Source organism: Salmo salar, chromosome ssa09 (genome assembly GCF_905237065.1).
Source record: "Salmo salar chromosome ssa09, Ssal_v3.1, whole genome shotgun sequence".
Taxonomy (NCBI): Eukaryota; Metazoa; Chordata; class Actinopteri; order Salmoniformes; family Salmonidae; genus Salmo; species Salmo salar.
Genome location: NC_059450.1, coordinates 25,956,318 through 25,975,411, shown reverse-complemented (window position 1 = coordinate 25,975,411; position 19,094 = coordinate 25,956,318). Strand labels below are relative to the sequence as shown.

General features: G+C 40.5%; 1 protein-coding gene across 2 annotated transcripts in view; it reads right to left on the bottom strand.

The window, feature by feature from the left end:
- Window positions 1-18,524, bottom strand: part of gabrb1 (gamma-aminobutyric acid type A receptor subunit beta1) — a 66,017-nt gene extending 47,493 nt beyond the window's left edge. Inside the window, exons 1-3 of one of the 2 annotated variants that reach the window (XM_014210610.2) lie at window positions 18,512-18,524; window positions 6,834-6,925; window positions 6,629-6,696 (exon numbers count right to left, since the gene is read on the bottom strand). In XM_014210610.2, the coding sequence (XP_014066085.1) occupies window positions 6,629-6,696; window positions 6,834-6,906 (141 nt within the window). In that variant the 5' untranslated portion in view covers window positions 6,907-6,925; window positions 18,512-18,524. Of the gene's footprint in view, window positions 1-6,628; window positions 6,697-6,833; window positions 6,926-7,028; window positions 8,023-18,511 lie in introns of those variants that run through there. The other variant, XM_014210609.2, reaches the window with a different exon arrangement.
- Window positions 18,525-19,094: the final 570 nt, after the last annotated feature.

Here is a 19,094-nt window from a genome sequence, read left to right as displayed (position 1 = left end):
GTCCATTTTCATAACTACAAAAAAACACAGTTTATATCCTTTTCAAGCATCAAACGCTTAAACGGTTACACCTAAACAGTACAGTATAAAGAAACTGGGACCTGGTCAAATAGGGGAGAGGCATTGTGCCGTGAGGTGTTGCTTTATCTGTTTTTTGAAACCAGGTTTGTTGTTATAGAGAAATATGAGATGGAAGGGAGTTTCGTGTAATAATGGCTCTATATAATACTGTACGCTTTCTTCAATTTGCTCTGGATTTGTGGACTGTAAAAAGACCCCTGGTAGCATGTTTGGTGGGGTAAGTGTGTGTGCAAATATGCTACAGTATGGTAGTCAAGTGGAAGTCAGGTATTTATTCACAATCTTTATTTAACCAGGAAAGATCACAGATGTATTTGATCAATTTTACAGACGTGACTGACCATACAACAAATGCCATATAGCTGCATTATCAACAGCACATAATCTGATCTCAAAATAAACTTCCTGTTGATAACATTACAAGCCAAAGCGAGTTGGAGAGAAATTGAGAGAGGGGGGTTGGGGGGGATCCTGCCATCAGATGAGAACAGGTAAAAAAAAGCACAGATGATCACACAGCTCTTAGCTTAACCCAGAAGAGCTATAATTTGGCCTTTTAATTAAGCCACAATCAGGGTGCTGCCCCTGCATTTGTTTGTAAACTTTGCCACTTGTTCTTATACAAATGTAACTGCCACTCAGTTATTCCGTAGTAACCACCCTCAAAACCCCAAACTATGGTGTGGTTTTGCGATGTGTGATGCAAAAAACCCAAGGATGTACATTCAGAACCCTTTCTAGATGCCAACATCCAATACAGTCCAAATCTCTGTATCACGTAGCTTGTCATAAAAACTGCAGTGCTTACCCCCAAAAAGTCTACTGGGTGACAGTGATGTTGCTGAAGCAGGGTGCGAAGTACATGTAATGAAATAGCAATAGGCATACTATAGTATATAATCAATTTATGGATGGATATTTATATCATGACCAGTATGACCAACGTTTCGGTGTGGCCTTTCTCAAGGAGAGCCGGTGCCAAATGTCTCTATCAGACAGAGCATAAAACTCCTTCCAGCTTCCCAGTCTCATACACATTAAAATGCTAAACCCGGGAAGAGGCCACAGAGGCACAATCAATGACCCGTCCAGGCTGTTAGGCTTTCCAATCAGGAGTCCTCTGGGCCCGGCTCAGAGAAAGAAGCACCTTCCATTTTCCAAGAGGAGATTTTGTCAGTAGGAATTCAACCTAATAAACAATTCATAACCTTGACTCACGATGACAGCACATCATTGACTCCACAAACTCTGTCTATATTTACTTGACAAATTCAGTATATCATGTGGAAATGGCTTATGTATGAATGCTATGAACGTAAAAGGCTTTGTTCAGGTGCAAGCCTGTGACTTCCAATTTATAATTTAATGAAGCCTTTTACTACCCAAGAATAAAAGGCAATTTCAGAAGGGCAGCTCACATGTAAAAAGCTACTGCAGGCACTCTACTATCAGATGTCACAAATAACTCAGTAGTACATTTACATTTTAGTCATTTAGCAGACGCTCTTATCCAGAGCGACTTACAGTAGTGAATGCATACATTTCATTTCAAACATTTTTATTTTTTTTTGTCGTACTGGTCCCCCGTGGGAAATCGAACCCACAACCCTGGCGTTGCAAACACCATGCTCTACCAACTGAGCCACACAGGACTGTGGTAGACTGCTCAGTAACGGGACCCATTTCTTTGGATGAATGGGTTTCAGACAACCAAAAATATACAAATGTGGAATGTATGAAGGCAATGTCATTGATACTCAATAGCCAGTTGAATGACTGGAAACACAGATACTACAGTAAGTAATAATACTTTTGTATGTCAAAGTGCAAATAGTCTGTTGTTCATATGTGATCAATGGTGTTGAAACCAGATATAATAATGCATTACATTGGAATTATCATCATTGAACTAAAAATGTTCTCCAATCAAAAACCTTGCTTCATTATGTGTGTTTGAGAGACAGTTCTGAATACCATGTGTGTGTTTGAGAGACAGTTCTGAATACCATGTGTGTGTTTGAGAGACAGTTCTGAATACCATGTGTGTGTTTGAGAGACAGTTCTGAATACCATGTGTGTGTTTGAGAGACAGTTCTGAATACCATGTGTGTGTCTGAAAGAACTATAGAGATGAGAATCTTCGGCACCCGACCAATGATGAACACTGACAAATGTTTAGCCTTTTTACATGAGTTATTGTAGTGTTTGTGGCTAACCAGATGTTCCTACAGTTACGATTTGCAGACTATTTGTGTGCACTGGTGGTTATGACTCCCTTGTCTCCCTTGTCGAGGTAGAAATGTTACATGTATTTTCACACGCACCTTTACTGGACCTTTAAAGGTAGTAACTCTATAAACCTAATATGATAGTCGAGTGAAATAATGTATTCAGATATTTGTTTCCTTACCTCGTAAGCAGTCTATGGACTGCTCTTAATCTCGCGTGTAAACCGATTCATCTGTTGCGACAGAATGGAATGCGTAGGATAACGAGCAGCAGTCGTTCCGGTGTTTTGGTTTTCGTCACTGATATTATTTCGACGTACGTCACTGATTATTTCGACAATCGCAAACCGGAACTGCTAATTTCTATCTCATATGGACCCAGAATTTAATCATGCAGCTGACCAAATTATGCAATATTTTAGATCTGGGTTAACCGATATTAGAATGCTCTAACGAGTGACTGCAATCCACACTTTGGTTTTGGTAGAAAAGTCACTGCCAAGAAACAATTATGTTAGCATTTCTGGACTAAAAATGTTATTTTACTCAGCATAGTGTGTCTGAAGTTACAGATCACACTATTACAACAGTGTGACTGTTTTGGGATAAAATGTTCTATATATTTCATTTAATCCTGTGTGCTTATTCTGTTACCATTGATATGTTCTAGGGGCCATTTTGAGACCTTAAGGAGCATCAGGTACTGCTGGAATGTCTACCAATGGCATGTTTATAAGGACCTATATTTAACATCTCATGAATGATCTTATGAATAAGTATTAAATACTTTAAAGTTTGTTTATAATGTGTGAATAACTAGGTTACTAACGTACAAATTTGGGAGTAATGATTAACAAATGATGAATAAACGATTTACTAATCTATAATAAATACTTTATTATAGGAGTTATTATAAAGTGTTACCAACACATGATTTCCAGTGTGTATAGCGTCACTCTAATTTACAGTGCATTCGAAAAGAATTCAGACCCCTTCATTTTTTCCCACATTGTGTTACGTTACAGCCTTATTCTAAAATTGCTTAAATAGTTTTTTCCCTCATCAATCTACACACAATAACCCATAGCGGCAAAGAAAAAACTGGTTTTTAGATTTCTTTGTAAAAATAAAAAATAAACGAAAATATCACATTTAGATAAGTATTCAGACCCTTTACTCAGTACTTTCTTGAAGCTCCTTTGGCAGCGATTACAGCCTCAAGTCTTCATGAGTATGACGCTACAAGCTTGGCACACCTGTATTTGGGGAGTTTCTCTCATTCTTCTCTGAAGCTCTGTCAGGTTGGACGGGGAGCGTTGCTGCACAGCTATTTTCACGTCTCTCCAGAGATGTTCGATCGGGTTCAAGTCCGGGCTCTGGCTGGGCCTCTCAAGGACTGTCACGTCCTGACCCTTGTAAGAGGTCATTTTCTATAGTAGAGTGGTCAGGGCGTGACAGGGGGTGTTTTTGGGTGGTTTTCTTGTTATCTGTTTCTATGTGGGTTTTCTAGGTTTCTATGTTGGGGTTGTTGGGATGATCTCCAATTAGAGGCAGCCGGTCCTCGTTGTCTCTAATTGGAGATCATATTTAAGTAGGGGGTGTTTCCACTTGTGTTTGTGGGTTGTTAATTTTTGAGTAGTGTTATTTCTCTCTGCGTCACGGTTTGTTGTTTTGTTGTTTCAAGTTATTGGTGTATTGCAAAGGTTTCACGGTAATAATAAAAAGGTGGAACTACAACCATTCTGCGCTTTGGTCCAATCCTTTAAACAGTCGTGACAAGGACATTCAGAGACTTGTCCCGAAGCCACTCCTGTATTGCCTTGGCTGTGTGCTTAGGGTTGTTGTCCTGTTGGAAGGTGAATCATCGCCCCAGTCTGATGTCCTGAGAGCTCTGGAGCAGGTTTTCATCAAGGATCTCTGTACTTTGCTCCGTTCATCTTTCCCTCAATCCTGACTAGTCTTCCAGTCCCTGCCGCTGAAAAACATCCTCCCAGCATGATGCTGCCACCACGCTTCACAGTGGGGATGGTATTGCCCAGGTGATGAGCTGTGCCTGGGTTCCTCCAGACGTGACGCTTGGTATTCAGGCCAAAGAGTTCAATCTTGGTTTCATCAGACCAGAGAATCTTGTTCTCATGGTCTGAGTGTCCTTTAGGTGCCTTTTGGCAAACTCAAAGCGGGCTGTCATGTGCCTTTTACTGAGGAGTGGCTTCCGTCTGGCCACGCTACCATAAAGGCCTGATTGGTGGAGTGCTGCAGAGATGGTTGTCCTTCTGGAAGGTTCTCCCATCTCCACAGAGGAGCTCTGTCAGGGTGACCATTGGGTTCTTGGTCACCTCTCTGACCAAGGCTCTTTTCCCCTGATTGCTCAGTTTGGCCGGGCGGCCAACACAGGGAAGAGTCTTGGTGGTTCCAAACTTCTTCCATTTAAGAATGATGGAGGCTACTGTGTTCTTGGGGAGCTTCAATGCTGCAGAATTTGTTGGTACCCCTTCCCAGATCTGTGCCTCGACACAATCGACATTTCCTTCGACTTGGTTTTTTCTCTGACATGCGCTGTCAACTGTGGGACATTATATAGACAGGTGTGTGCCTTTTCAAATCATGTCCGATCAATTGAATTTACAACAGGTGGACTCCAATCAAGTTGTAGAAAAATCTCAAGGATGATCAAGGAAACAGGATGCACCTGAGCTCATATTCGAGTGTCATAGCAACGGGTCTAAATACTTATATAATAAGATATTATTGTAGCATTTTTTATATACATTTGCTAAAATTTCAAAAAAACTGTTTTGCTTTATCATTATGGGATATTGTGGTTAGATTGATGAGGTAATAAAAAATAAAAGTGTATATATATACTATTTTATTTTTTATTACCTCATCAATCTAACCACAAAAGCTCAGGTGCATCCTGTTTCCTTGATCATATATATATATATATCATCAGACCAGAGAATGTTTTATATATATAAGATATATATATATATATATATTAGAATAAGGCTGTAATGTAACAAAATGTGGAAAAAGTCAAGGAGTCTGAATACTTTCCGAATGCACTGTACATCCTATTCAGAGTAACAGTAAAGCTATCTCGTGCCAAGATTTACAGTATGTGTTAACTTGTGATTTAAAAAACCTAATGGGCATGGCCAGTACATAACCAGTATGTCAACCTAATTGAGATGGTTTGGAAAAGCATTCCTCATGAAGCTGGTTGAGAGAATACCAAGAGTGTGCAAAGCTGTCATCAATGCAAATGGTGGCTACTTTGAAGAATCTCAAATATATTTTGATTTGTTTAACACCTTTTTGGTTACTACATGATTCCATATGTGTTATTTCATAGTTTTGATGTCTTTGCTATTATTCTACAATGTAGAAAATAGTAAAAATAAAGAAAAACCCTTGAATGAGTAGGTGTCCAAACTTTTGACTGGCACTGTATCTCTGCAGACCACAGTTCTACAATCAAAATGGGAATGCCAAAGCTCCCGGCTGTAAAGACTGCAGTTTTCTGTAGCATCATGAAAACATTGAATTACCCGACATTCCATAAACACCAAGTGTTTGCTTGGAAGCTGAGTAGAAAAAGAAAATTCTCCCTCGCCACACATGCACAGACAGTACACACACACACACACACACACTTTACAGTCGTGCCTGCTGTTATTCTTTTTTAAGACAAGTTGATCCAAGCATAAATTAATTTGTATCAATCACTGGCACCATGCCAATACTCATATGCACACACTAAGTGCCCACATTCAGCGTCACAATTTGGCTTTTCTGGGCCTCCTTGTTGAGTCACTGACAACATTATGTAATTACTGCATTGAGGCCAAAGCAGCAAACAAGCACAATTTTTTTGTCTCCTCCTCGTCAATTGATCCTGTTTCATAGCTCGTAATGTATATTTGTAACATCTCACAATGCTGTAAGGTACGCGCTTGTAAATCCATGTGCAGCACCAACGTCCCCCCCATAAATGTTCTGACTTTAGTGGTTCTGACACCACAGGGAAGTTTCTGCATATGGATTGGATTTCACACATTGCGGTAGCTCTCCTTGGTGCTGAAATGCAGCGAACCATTTTGGTCAACGGAAAAACGTTATACTAGTAGCCAAACATGGGCAAAAACAAGAATACGAGGATTTATCACTACATCTAGAGGACAGTGGTATGAAAGACGCAAATACGCAGAAAATTACCCAAGCCGTAATCACGTGTTCTGTGTTCTCACACTAACATGTGTTGCACGAGGCACATCTCCCTTACAAAAAAAATACATTTTGTAGGCTAGGCTACTTACCATGTTGACTTCCGAAACCATGTCGATACTGGCGATATCTATGCTCATGCCAACGTCCACAGGGGCACCTTTAAATCGCATGTAAAACAGATATCAGTGGCTTTATAATCAGACTGCTCGCTGGCGCTATAAATGAATCTGTATGCGACTTGTTATTAGTTATTTGCCAACATTGGGTAGACTTTACCACCAAAAAGGTATTTACCTCCAAAATCAGGCCTCAGACGAATGTCATACCCCTTCAGCAGTTTGTCCACGGTCGCTTTCACAAATGACATGTTGCTAGGCTCGTTGGCGCTAAAGGAAACAGATATGGTATTGATTCATAATCTTAATTAAAAAACTGCAAAGGGACAGGCAAGACAGGCAGAAACAAGACATCACACCCGTTGGATCTCACCTTTGAGCGCCGCAGACCATGGCGACCATGAGGAAAAGACAAAAAATCCCCCAGCGTCCGCGGTCCAAAGCCGTGCACATCACTAACTTTGATCAGAGAGATGACTTTGAGCGAAGATTTAAGGAACGCTACCTATTTAAGTCACAGGCTGTCCAATTATTCCAAGACCAACGCATGCGCGTCTTTTTACCAACATCAAAACTGTATTTGCACAAAAACCACGCTATTTCGTAGAAATCTCGGTGACTTTGAAATAAAATGGGTAGGCTATTCGCGTTTCACCCGAGGTGTCGATGATGGCGCAAGAAGACCGCGCCGGGATGCATGCAGTAGCTGAACCGTATCAATATGCTAGGCAGATCCCATCCCCTCCGGTTAATTCGAGCATTTCAGCAGACACAGCAGTGTCCGGAGTAGATTTGCATCAAGCAGGTCTCCCCGTGTTGGTCGGCTGAAGATCTTAAAAGAATAAGCATTGAACACGGCTCTCCGTTCACCTTTAGTCAGCGCTATGTGGGGCATCGTGCAACACAAGCACGTCTGAGGAGCTGCGCATTTTCTGAGGTGTACCTGGACGCTTGAGCTCCCTCGCAGCCGATTCCATTCCCCACGCGTCACGGGCTAGAGCACAAGTTAATAATTAGTTAAAAACCCAGAAAACGCATAAAAATCGCAACCGCACCTATAATTAATGAAAGATACGCTGTAGGGTATGCAATGTCCCTTGCAGCAGCATGACGTGCTATATACCACAGAATGAATAATAATACACGTTCTGCTATATCTATTGATGATATTGACAGACTTCTAACTAATATGCCAAATCGATTGCAGTTTATCTGGTCACCATGTGCTAGACCACATGATTATTTCAATCATAATTAGTGGTGTATTGAAAATGGGTGATTTGTGGATAATTGGCCACCATCAAATGACAAAACTCATATTTATCATGACAAAATATTGGATTAGTGAAGGGGGTATCCCTGTGTGTGTGCGTGCGTGGGTGTGTGTGTATATGGGTGTGTGAACCGAGGTAATTGAGGTAGATATGTACATATAGGTAGGGATAAAGTGACTAGGAAACAGGATAGATAATAAACAGTAGCAACAGCGTATGATGAGTCAAAATAGTTAGTGCAAAAAGGTTCAATGCAGATAGTTAAATAGTTACCCAGACAAACTATTTAGCAGCCTTATGGCTTGGGGGTAGAAGCTGTTCATGGTTCTGTTGGTTCCAGACTTGTTGCATCGGTACCGCTTGCTGTGCGGTAGCAGAGGGAACAGTCTATGAATTGGGTAGCTGGAGTCTTTGACAACTTTTAGGGCCTTCCTCTGACACTGCCTGGCATAGAGGTCCTGGTGGATAGCATGGAGCTAGGCCCCAGTGATGTACTAGGCTGTACACATTACCCTTTCTAGTCCCTTGCGGTTGGATGCCAAGCAGTTGCCATACTAAGCGGTGATGCAGCCAGTCAAGATGCTCTCAATGGTGCAGCTGTGTAGAAATTCTGAAGGATCTGAGGGCCCATGCCAAATCTTTTCAGCCTCCTGAGGGGGAAGAGGCGTAGTCGTGCCTTCTTCACGACTGTGTTGGTGTGTGTGGATCACAATAATTCCTTAGTGATGTGGACACCGAGGAACTTGACGCTCTCGACCCACTCCCCTATAGCCCTGTCGGTGTGGACGGGGGTGTGCTCGGCCCTCTGTTTCCTGTAGTCCACAGTCAGCTCATTTGTTTTGCTTCATGATGTAGACTGCACCAGATGGGTAAAAACCTTGGCCAGACCTGGTGTGTGTGTGTGTGTGTTGTAAACTGACCAGTACCAGTCTAAAGTTTGGACACACCTACTCATTCAAGGGTTTTTCTTTTTTGCTATTTTCTACATTGTAGAAAAATAGTGAAGACATCAAAACTAAGAAATAACACATATGGAATTATGTAGTAACCAAAAAAGTGTAAAACAAATCAAAATATATTTTAGATTCTTCAAAGTTGCCACCATTTGCCTTGATGACAGCTTTGCACACTCTCAACCAGCTTCATGTGGAAGGCTTTTCCAACAGTCTTGAAGGAGTTCCCATATATGCTGAGCACTTGTTGGCTGCTTTTCCTTCACTCTGCATTCCAACTCATCCCAAACCATCTCAATTGGGTTGAGGTCGGTTATTGTGGTCAGGTCATCTGATGCAGCACCATCACCCTCCTTCTTGGTCAAATAGCCCTTACAGAGCCTGGAGGTAGGTTGGGTCATTGTCCTGTTGAAAAACAAATGATAGTCCCACTAAGCTCAAACCAGATGGGATGGCGTATTGCTGCAGAATGCTGTGGTAGCCATGCTGGTTAAGTGTGCCTTGAATTCTAAATAAATCACTGACAGTGTCACCAGCAAAGCACCCCCACACCTTCTCCTCCATGCTTCATGGTGAAAACCACACATGCAGAGATCATCCGTTCACCTACTCTGCGTCTCACAAAGACACGGTGGTTGGAACCAAAAATCTCAAATTTGGACTCATCAGACCAAAGCACAGATTTCCACCGGTCTAATGTCCATTGCTCGTGTTTCTTGGCCCAAGCAAATCTGTTCTTCTTATTGGTGTCCTTCAGTAATGGTTTCTTTGCAGCAAATCGAACATGAAGGCCTGATTCACGCAGTCTCCTCTGAACAGTTGATGTTGAGATGTGTCTGTTACTTGAACTCTGTGAAGCATTTATTTGGTCTGGAATTTCTGAGGCTAGTAACTTTAATTAATTTATCCTCTGCAGCAGAGGTAACTCTGGGTCTTCCTTTCCTGTGGTGGTCCTCATGAGAGCCAGTTTCATCATTGCGCTTGATGGTTTTTGCGACTGCAACTGAAGAAACTTTCAAAGTTCTTGACATTTTGCAGACTGACTGACCTTCATGTCTTAAAGAAATTATGGATTGTTGTTTTTCTTTGCTTATTTGAGCTGTTCTTGCCATAAGATGAACTTGGTCTTTTACCAAATAGGGCTATCTTCTGTATACCACCCCTGCCTTGTCACAACACAACTGATTGGCTCAAACGCATTAAGAAGGAAAGAAATTCCACAAATTAACTTTAAACAAGGCACACCTGTTAATTGAAATGCATTCCAGGTGACTACCTCATGAAGCTGGTTGAGAGAATGCCAAGAGTTTGCAAAGCTGTCATCAAGGCAAAGGGTGGCTACTTTGAAGAATCTCAAATATCAAATATATTTTGATTAGTTTAAAACTGTTTTGGTTACTACATGATTCCATGTGTTATTTCATAGTTGTGAGGTCTTACTAAAAATAAAGAAAAACCCTGGAATGAGTAGGTGTGTCCAAACCTTTGACTGGTACTGTATGTGTACAACATCCGTAGTGTATGACCCTTCCTCACACAGGATGTGGCGCAGGTTCTAATCCAGGCTCTTGTCATCTCCCGTCTAGACTACTGCAACTCTCTGTTGGCTGGCTCCCTGCTTATGCCATCAAACCCCTGCAACTTATCCAGAACGTAGCAGCTGCCGGTGTTCAACGTTCCCAAGTTCTCCCATTTCACCCTGCTCCTCCGCACAGTCAACTGGCTTCCAGTCGAAGTTCGCATCCCATGCTGCTTGCCTACGGAGCAGCTAGAGGAACTGCACCTCCCCATCTTCGGGCTATGCTCAAACCCTACACCCCAACCCAAGCACTCCGTTCTGCAGCCTCTTGGCCATTCCACCTCTATGATGTGCCCTTGAGCAAGACACTTAACCCTAATTGCTTCTGTAAGTCGCTCTGGATAAGAGTGTTTGCTAAATGACTCAAATGTATGGCCCCTTGTGAGGCTGAAAGGCCCTGTGTTTTGGTCGATCATGTCACATGACATGGATTTTAACCTTCATCCCCTTTCTTTTTATTTCAGAAGGTCCAGCACCATCCTCCAGCGCCATCCTCAGACAATTGCTTTCCTTTTTGGTGTAATTCTCATTTGTGGAAAATGCTTCAAATAAAGGTTAAAATCCAGGTCATGTGATGCGATTAAAACACAGAGCCCTAGTACGGGCCACACACCTTCAATAACACTCAGTGCTCCCGACTCATTTCAATGGAGTCATTTGATACACTTTCAATTCATGTTTGTTTTCTAAGCTTGAGATTTGGTTAGTACTGTAGGTCAACTAAGGGCTCCTAGACATTTTCTAATAGTCATGTTCCATTTGCTTCATTATGTCTGCTTGTCTGCTGTCCTCGTGCTCCTAGATCTTAGTGCCGCTTTTGATACCATCGATTCTTTTGGAGAGATTGGAAACCCAAATTGGTCTACATGGACAAGTTCTGGCCTGGTTTAGATCTTATCTGTCGGAAAGATATCAGTTTGTCTCTGTGAATGGTTTGTCCTCTGACAAATCAATTGTAAATTTCGGTGTTCCTCAAGGTTCCGTTTTAGGACCACTATTGTTTTCACTATATATTTTACCTCTTGGGGATGTCATTCGAAAACATAATGTTAAATTTCACTGCTATGCGGACGACACACAGCTGTACATTTCAATGAAACATGGTGAAGCCCCAAAATTGCCCTCGCTAGAAGCCTGTGTTTCAGACATAAAGAAGTGGATGGCTGCAAACTTTCTACTTTTAAACTCGGACAAAACAGAGATGCTTCTTCTAGGTCCCAAGAAACAAAGAGATCTTCTGTTGAATGTGACAATTAATCTGGATGGTTGTACAGTCGTCTCAAATAAAACTGTGAAGGACCTCGGCGTTACTCTGGACCCTGATCTCTCTTTTGAAGAACATATCAAGACTGTTTCAAGGACAGCTTTTTTCCATCTACGTAACATTGCAAAAAATCAGAAATTTTCTGTCCAAAAATGACGCAGAAAAATTAATCCATGCTTTTGTTACTTCTAGGCTGGACTACTGCAATGCTCTACTTTCCGGCTACCCGGATAAAGCACTAAATAAACTTCAGTTAGTGCTAAATACGGCTGCTAGAATCCTGACTAGAACCAAAAATTTGATCATATTACTCCAGTGCTAGCCTCCCTACACTGGCTTCCTGTTAAGGCAAGGGCTGATTTCAAGGTTTTACTGCTAACCTACAAAGCATTACATGGGCTTGCTCCTACCTATCTTTCCGATTTGGTCCTGCCGTACATACCTACACGTACGCTACGGTCACAAGACGCAGGCCTCCTAATTGTCCCTAGAATTTCTAAGCAAACGGCTGGAGGTAGGGCTTTCTCCTATAGAGCTCCATTTTTATGGAATGGTCTGCCTACCAATGTGAGAGACGCAGACTCAGTCTCAACCTTTAAGTCTTTACTGAAGACTTATCTCTTCAGTAGATCCTATGATTAAGTATAGTCTGGCCCAGGAGTGTGAAGGTGAACGGAAAGGCTGGAGCAACGAACCGCCCTTGCTGTCTCTGCCATGCCGGTTCCCCTCTTTCCACTGGGATTCTCTGCCTCTAACCCTTTTACAGGGGCTGAGTCACTGGCCTACTGGTGTTCTTCCATGCCGTCCATGGGAGGGGTGCGTCACTTGAGTGGGTTGAGTCACTGACGTGGTCTTCCTGTCTGGGTTGGCGCCCCCCCCTTGGGTTGTGCCATGGCGGAGATCGTTGTGGGCTATACTCGGCCTTGTCTTAGGACGGTAAGTTGGTGGTTGGAGACATCCCTCTAGTGGTGTGGGGGCTGTGCTTTGGCAAAGTGGGTGGGGTTATATCCTGCCTGTTTGGCCCTGTCCGGGGTATCATCGGATGGGGCCACAGTGTCTTCTGATCCCTCCTGTCTCAGCCTCCAGTATTTATGCTGCAGTAGTTTATGTGTCGGGGGCTAGGGTCAGTCTGTTACATCTGGAGTATTTCTCTTGTCTTATCCGGTGTCCTGTGTGTATTTAAATATGCTCTCTCTAATTCTCTCTTTCTCTCTTTCTGTCTTTCTCTCGGAGGACCTGAGCCCTAGGACCATGCCTCAGGACTACCTGGTATGATGACTCCTTGCTGTCCCCAGTCCACCTGGCCGTGCTGCTGCTCCAGTTTCAACTGTTCTGCCTGCGGCTATGGAACCCTGACCTGTTCACCGGACGTGCTTGTTGCACCCTCGACAACTACTATGATTATTATTATGAACATTTATGAACATTTTAACATCTTGACCATGTTCTGTTATAATATCCACCCTGCACAGCCAGAAGAGGACTGGCCACCCCTCATAGCCTGGTTCCTTTCTAGGTTTCTTCCTAGGTTTTTGGCCTTTCTAGGGAGTTTTTCCTAGGGAGTTTTTCCTAGCCACCGTGCTTCTTTCACATGCTTTGCTTGCTGTTTGGGGTTTTAGGCTGGGTTTCTGTACAGCACTTTGAGAATATCAGCTGATGTACGAAGGGCTATATAAAAATACATTTGATTTGATTTGATTTGTGATAAAAGTAAACATTACACGGTGCAGGGTTACAAGTGAAACAGTTGCCTTGCAATGTACCTCTACAATAATGTGATATTCAACAAGAAACAACATTTGTAAAAAATATGTTTGTATTATAATCCTTGTTTTCTGTTCTTCTAATCTCTGACTCAGTGGATTTGATTTCAGTTTGAGTCATGGATCTGTGAGTCACCATGTCTTACAATTGTAGTCAATAAACAGAGTACAGAACAGCAATCAGGAGAAACAACAATACTGTATATACAACCCTAATTCTGCTATTATGCTGGCATGTTTAACTTTCCTTCTCTTCTTCTGCTACTACTGTACTCTACCTACTGTAGCCCCCTTCCCCCTTCACCTGCTAGGCAGGCAGAGGTGTTGCACACATCAGTTCTGGCGCCAGCTGCCTCTTTTCCCACTCCCCCCCTCTTCCCTCTCCTCCTCCTTCTGCCCCCCATCTCAACCCCCAGAAGCAGGGCATCTGCCCTCCCCTGCCCTTGATTTCTGAGCAAAGACTAGATAACAATCGAGAAGAATGTCAATAACTGTTCATGTCACACTGAAAATGGACCAATAAAAGTGTATAATGAGACTTGCTGTTCATATCAGGAATAAAGAAAGATGGAGCTTAGAGGTCTTACAAGTCAAAGTTACATCTTTATGTCCTTGGGTTGTGCCTCTTTTGTGTCAAATTATGATGAAAACCGATTGAAAAGACAAATGTTTTTTCATTGTGGTTTTCCATTGCAGCTCTTATGGGAAACACCATGTGTCTCTAGACCAACCCCCTTTTCTAGAATGGATGTGTACAAGATTGATGGTCTTCAGTGAATAATTGGATAAAGCAGTGCACTGTTTGCTATCTCTCTGTAATTGATGCTATATTTTCTCTGGGATGCGCTGATGATGTGCATTATTTGCTCAGCTAGGTTTCATCTTTGTGGTAAGTGTCATCACAACAGCTGCAGAGAAGGCCAGTGTGCACATTGTTGACAGGGCTAATTCATAATGGCTGCTGTCAGTGCCACAGTAGCCTACTTCTATTCTTTCAATAACTCATCTGCAGAGAGACACCATACAAATTAATTGTCTTGTTTCTATGTTTGTCAGATAACTCCCAAACTTCAAAACAGACATAAGTTAATGGTGATATGCAGAGACATATACTGAATGACCAATACATGCAGGGATTTTCTCTATCATAGTGATACATATATAACTGCTGTTTCCAATGACTAAACACCTTTGGGCCATTGCAGACTGTGTGAGTTTCTCAATGAGTTATCGTTGGAAAAACACTGAATATTTTCCCTTCCTTTTAATTCTTCTGTAAATCTGAATCAGAATCTACTCTGATAAGCTTCCGGTTTGTATACTGTATGGTAACTAACCAATGCAAAGACGTATTATGCTCTAAACATACTGAGTTAAACACTTATTATGCCTTCCATTCATACATGACATACTAAGTGCTGCATGTAGTATAATCAATGAATGCATCATTAGTCATACACTTGGCTACAAACATCACATGATCACAATGTCTAATTGCTGTAGTTAATAAGCAACTTATCTTATCAATTGGTGAACTAGGTCACAGAGATATATTTCGAATGGCTGTGGGTGATGAGTAAGTTTACATTTAAAAGAAACATGTAAGCTAAAGATACAGTGAAGCTAGTGAGTAAGAATGTAAGATTACTACTACTACTATAACATAAAAGATAGAAGGCATAATAATCAGCAATAAATAAGGTTATCAATAATCAATTAATATCAATATCAAAAAAGTAAATATAATGTATTCAATTATTTTTCCTTAATGATTTATTTGTATAGAAATTCACATCAACATACTGTTGATTTACATAGACTGATCAAAATACATTAGACAATATCAAAAAGGTAATCCCCCACATAGGTAGAGCATCTATAGGTGCATTGAGGTGCACTGCCACTGTTCAAGTAAAAGTGAACTATAAAAACACTATGGCCTCTATTGGTATGAAATATGTGAAATCCTTTAGCTCACATTATTAATGTGAAGCCACTGTCTGAAATATTTCAGTCCATTTCAAGCACCGAAATAATAATAACTGCACAAAAAAACTATATCGTTTGAATGCCGTATTACTCTTGTCCCACTGCAAGTCGCCTTAAACATCCATCACTAACACAGAGTGGCTGCTGCCAACACACAGACTCAAATCTCAAAATGTAATAAATGGATGGATAAATGGATTTAACAAAGGTATCTCTACTCACTTTAAATAACGCCACTTTAATAATGTCTACATGTCCTATATTACTCATCTCATATGTATATACAGTTGAAGTTGGAAGTTTACATACACCTTAGCCAAATACATTTAAACTCAGTTTTTCACAATTCCTGACATGTAATCCTAGTAAAAATTCTCCGTCTTAGGTCAGTTAGGATCACCACTTTATTTTAAGAATGTGAAATGTCAGAATAATATTAGAGAGAATGATTTATTTAATATTTTATTTATTTAATCACATTCCCAGTGGGTCAGAAGTTTACATACACTCAATTAGTATTTGGTATCATTGCCTTTAATTGCCTAAACCTCCTTGACTTTGGCGATATCATTTACAAAATAGCATCCAACACTCTATTCAGCAAACTGGATGTAGTCTATCACAGTGCCATCCATTTTGTCACCAAAGCCCCATATACTACCCACCACTGCGACCTGTATGCTCTCGTTGGCTGGCCCTCGCTACATATTCATCGCCAAACCCGCTGGCTCCAGGTCATCTGTAAGTCTTTGCTAGGTAAAGCCCCACCTTATCTCAGCTCACTGGTCACCATAGCAACACCCACCTGTAGCACACGCTCCAGGAGGTATATTTCACTGGTCACCTCCAAATCCAACACTTCCTTTGGCCGCCTTTCTTTCCAGTTCTCTGCTGCCAATGACTGGAACGAATTGCAAAAATCCCTGAAGCTGGAGTCTTATATCTCCCTCTCTAACTTTAAGCATCAGCTGTCAGAGTAGCTTACCAATCACTGCACAGCCAATCTGTAAATAGCACATCCAACTACCTCATCCCCATATTGTTATTTATCTTCTTGCTCTTTTGCACCCCAGTATCTCTACTTGCACATCATCATCTGCACATCTATCACTCCAGTGTTAATGCTAAATTGTAATTATTTCGCCTCTATGGCCTATTTATTGTCTACGTCCCTACTCTTCTACATTTGCACACACTGTACATAGATTTTTTTCTATTGTGTTATTGACTGTATGTTTGTTTATGTGTAACTCTGTGTTGTTGTTTTTGTCGCACTGCTTTGCTTCATCTTGGCCAGGTCACAGTTGTAAATGAGAACTTGTTCTCAACTGGCCTACATGGTTAAGTAAAAGTAAAAAAAAACCTTAACATTATAAATCAACATAAATGACAGCTTAACATATTTTTATATTTTTACTACATTACATAAAAAAATGCTTGTGCTGCTTTTTTGTCACTGGTGTTACCTATATTTTAGATGACAATTCAGGCTTTCTAGAATGTAATTTCAGTCTTTAATTTGCATATATAATCAAAGGGAGAAACGGTTAATGATAATACTAAGAAATTGTTTGGATTAGGAATAATTGACTTTAAACATGCGTGTGTAAAGTTCTATTGTCTGACATTTTCCCATTTATACTATTGTTTTTTTTGTTGTTGAAACATTAGAAATAATTCAGGTTGAGTCATCAAAATTGAATGATCATATCCATAAAATGTTTAGTAATGAATGTAGCAACAGTTAGGTAGATACAAAAAACATATTCAATTAAATTAGGCAACTCTGATGCCAGAACACCAATACGCCATACAGTAATACCAGGGAGTAATACCAGTGACACAATGTGAAACCAATGGCAAACATAAGATTATTTCAAACAAATTGTATCAATTTATTAGTAATATTTTTAATTACAAATATTTTCCAACTCTGTCACGCCTATCCACAAAAATAAGTAGCTTGTTAAAACAGTATATATCAATTATCGTGCCATGTGACAAATATTGTGTAGGCCTACTTAAAGGGATAGTTATGAAACGACATATTGGTTTCCTTACCATGTAAGAAGTCTATTGGCAATGTATGACAGCAATCAATGCTTTGGTTTTGTGCAAAATAATTAGCATTTGAAACAGTGGCCAGGTAAATAAAAGCATGGCTTGCTGTCATACCTTGTCCATAGACTGCATAGATGGTAAGGAAACCAATATGTCATTTTGTAATTTGGGTGAACTATCCCTTAAAGTAACTCTGTAGATACAGAGTACATATGTCTTCCTACAGACACTGTCTTAATTCTGACCTTGCAGTACTGGGTTCACTGTCTGTCATTCCTGCTCTCAATCTCTCACTGTGTTTTGCCTGTCTGATCCGCCATTTCCTTCGCCCCTGTCTTTTTTCCCTTTCTGTGAGATCCTTCACTCTCTTGCTTTTTTGACTCTCTAAATCCTTTAACCTCAGTCTGTGTTTGGTGTTCTGGTGTTCTGGTAAGTCTGGTGTTTTTGTTTAAGGTAGGCTGCTCTGTGGTGTGGGTCAGCATCCCTGCGCTGTCTGTAGAGTCTTTGCTTTTCAGCAGCACCTAATTTCGCCATATCTATCAAAAGGAAAGCCATATTATGTGATTACAATCTTGAAACAGTAATAAAATGCTAATAAGTGTTTCTTTATATAATTGTTGAGGGTTTATAAAACATTACGTTGAGAAAAGTTTGTGGTGTTATTGATTGTCACTGGTGTTATTGTCATGTCACTTGTGTTACCAGCAAGAACAGTAACACCAGTGATGGTAACACCAGTGACATATCTGCAGACAAGATGGCATATCTAAGATGGCAGCCACTGTAGCTCAAACCACATTTCTTAAATTGTAAATAAATCACTTAATCATGCGATTTTATCAATAATTTAAATCCAATTTCCTTTCCTCTTACTATAAACTGTATAATACCAGTGACACATCTTAAGTCCTCGCATGAAATTATCAAGTTAATCATCAAATTGTTAACATATGAAGAGAGAGTGCACACTCACCATGTGCTTTTCAAAACAGTCCAGTCTTCAATGAACCTTTGACCCAGGAAGAATTTGGCAAGGATGTTGCAATTTTTCAAAGTTGTGTTTTTTATACATTTTAACACCAGTGACATGAAATTGAGGGACAGCTTTTACTTGTAAATTATTTGTAATATTTATTTAATATTTTAGTTTACTAAATAACTATAATACTTTCCTTTGTGTTATGACATTTAAAGAGGGCAAAAAATATATTTTTAAACTCAAAATATGTCACTAAACCATGACTCCTGACCTGAGGGACAAGACAATTTCATTGTACTGACCGTGCTCTACAATATATATAAAAAAAATGTTCGCAATATAACTGTTTTACATATGTTTTATCAATAATAAAACACTTCAATTAAAACCCCCAAAATATTTGTTGTGCCATTATCTTTCCTGGTGAATAAGGCCGGGACAGGAAAGCCACCATTTTCGTAGAATGACCAAACGCAGTCTCCTCGAACAGGGGAATATTGCCTTTAAAATAATGGATATGGATGAAATCGAGCCCTTACTCCTATTACTTCCTCTACTGAATCAATGCTCAAGAACA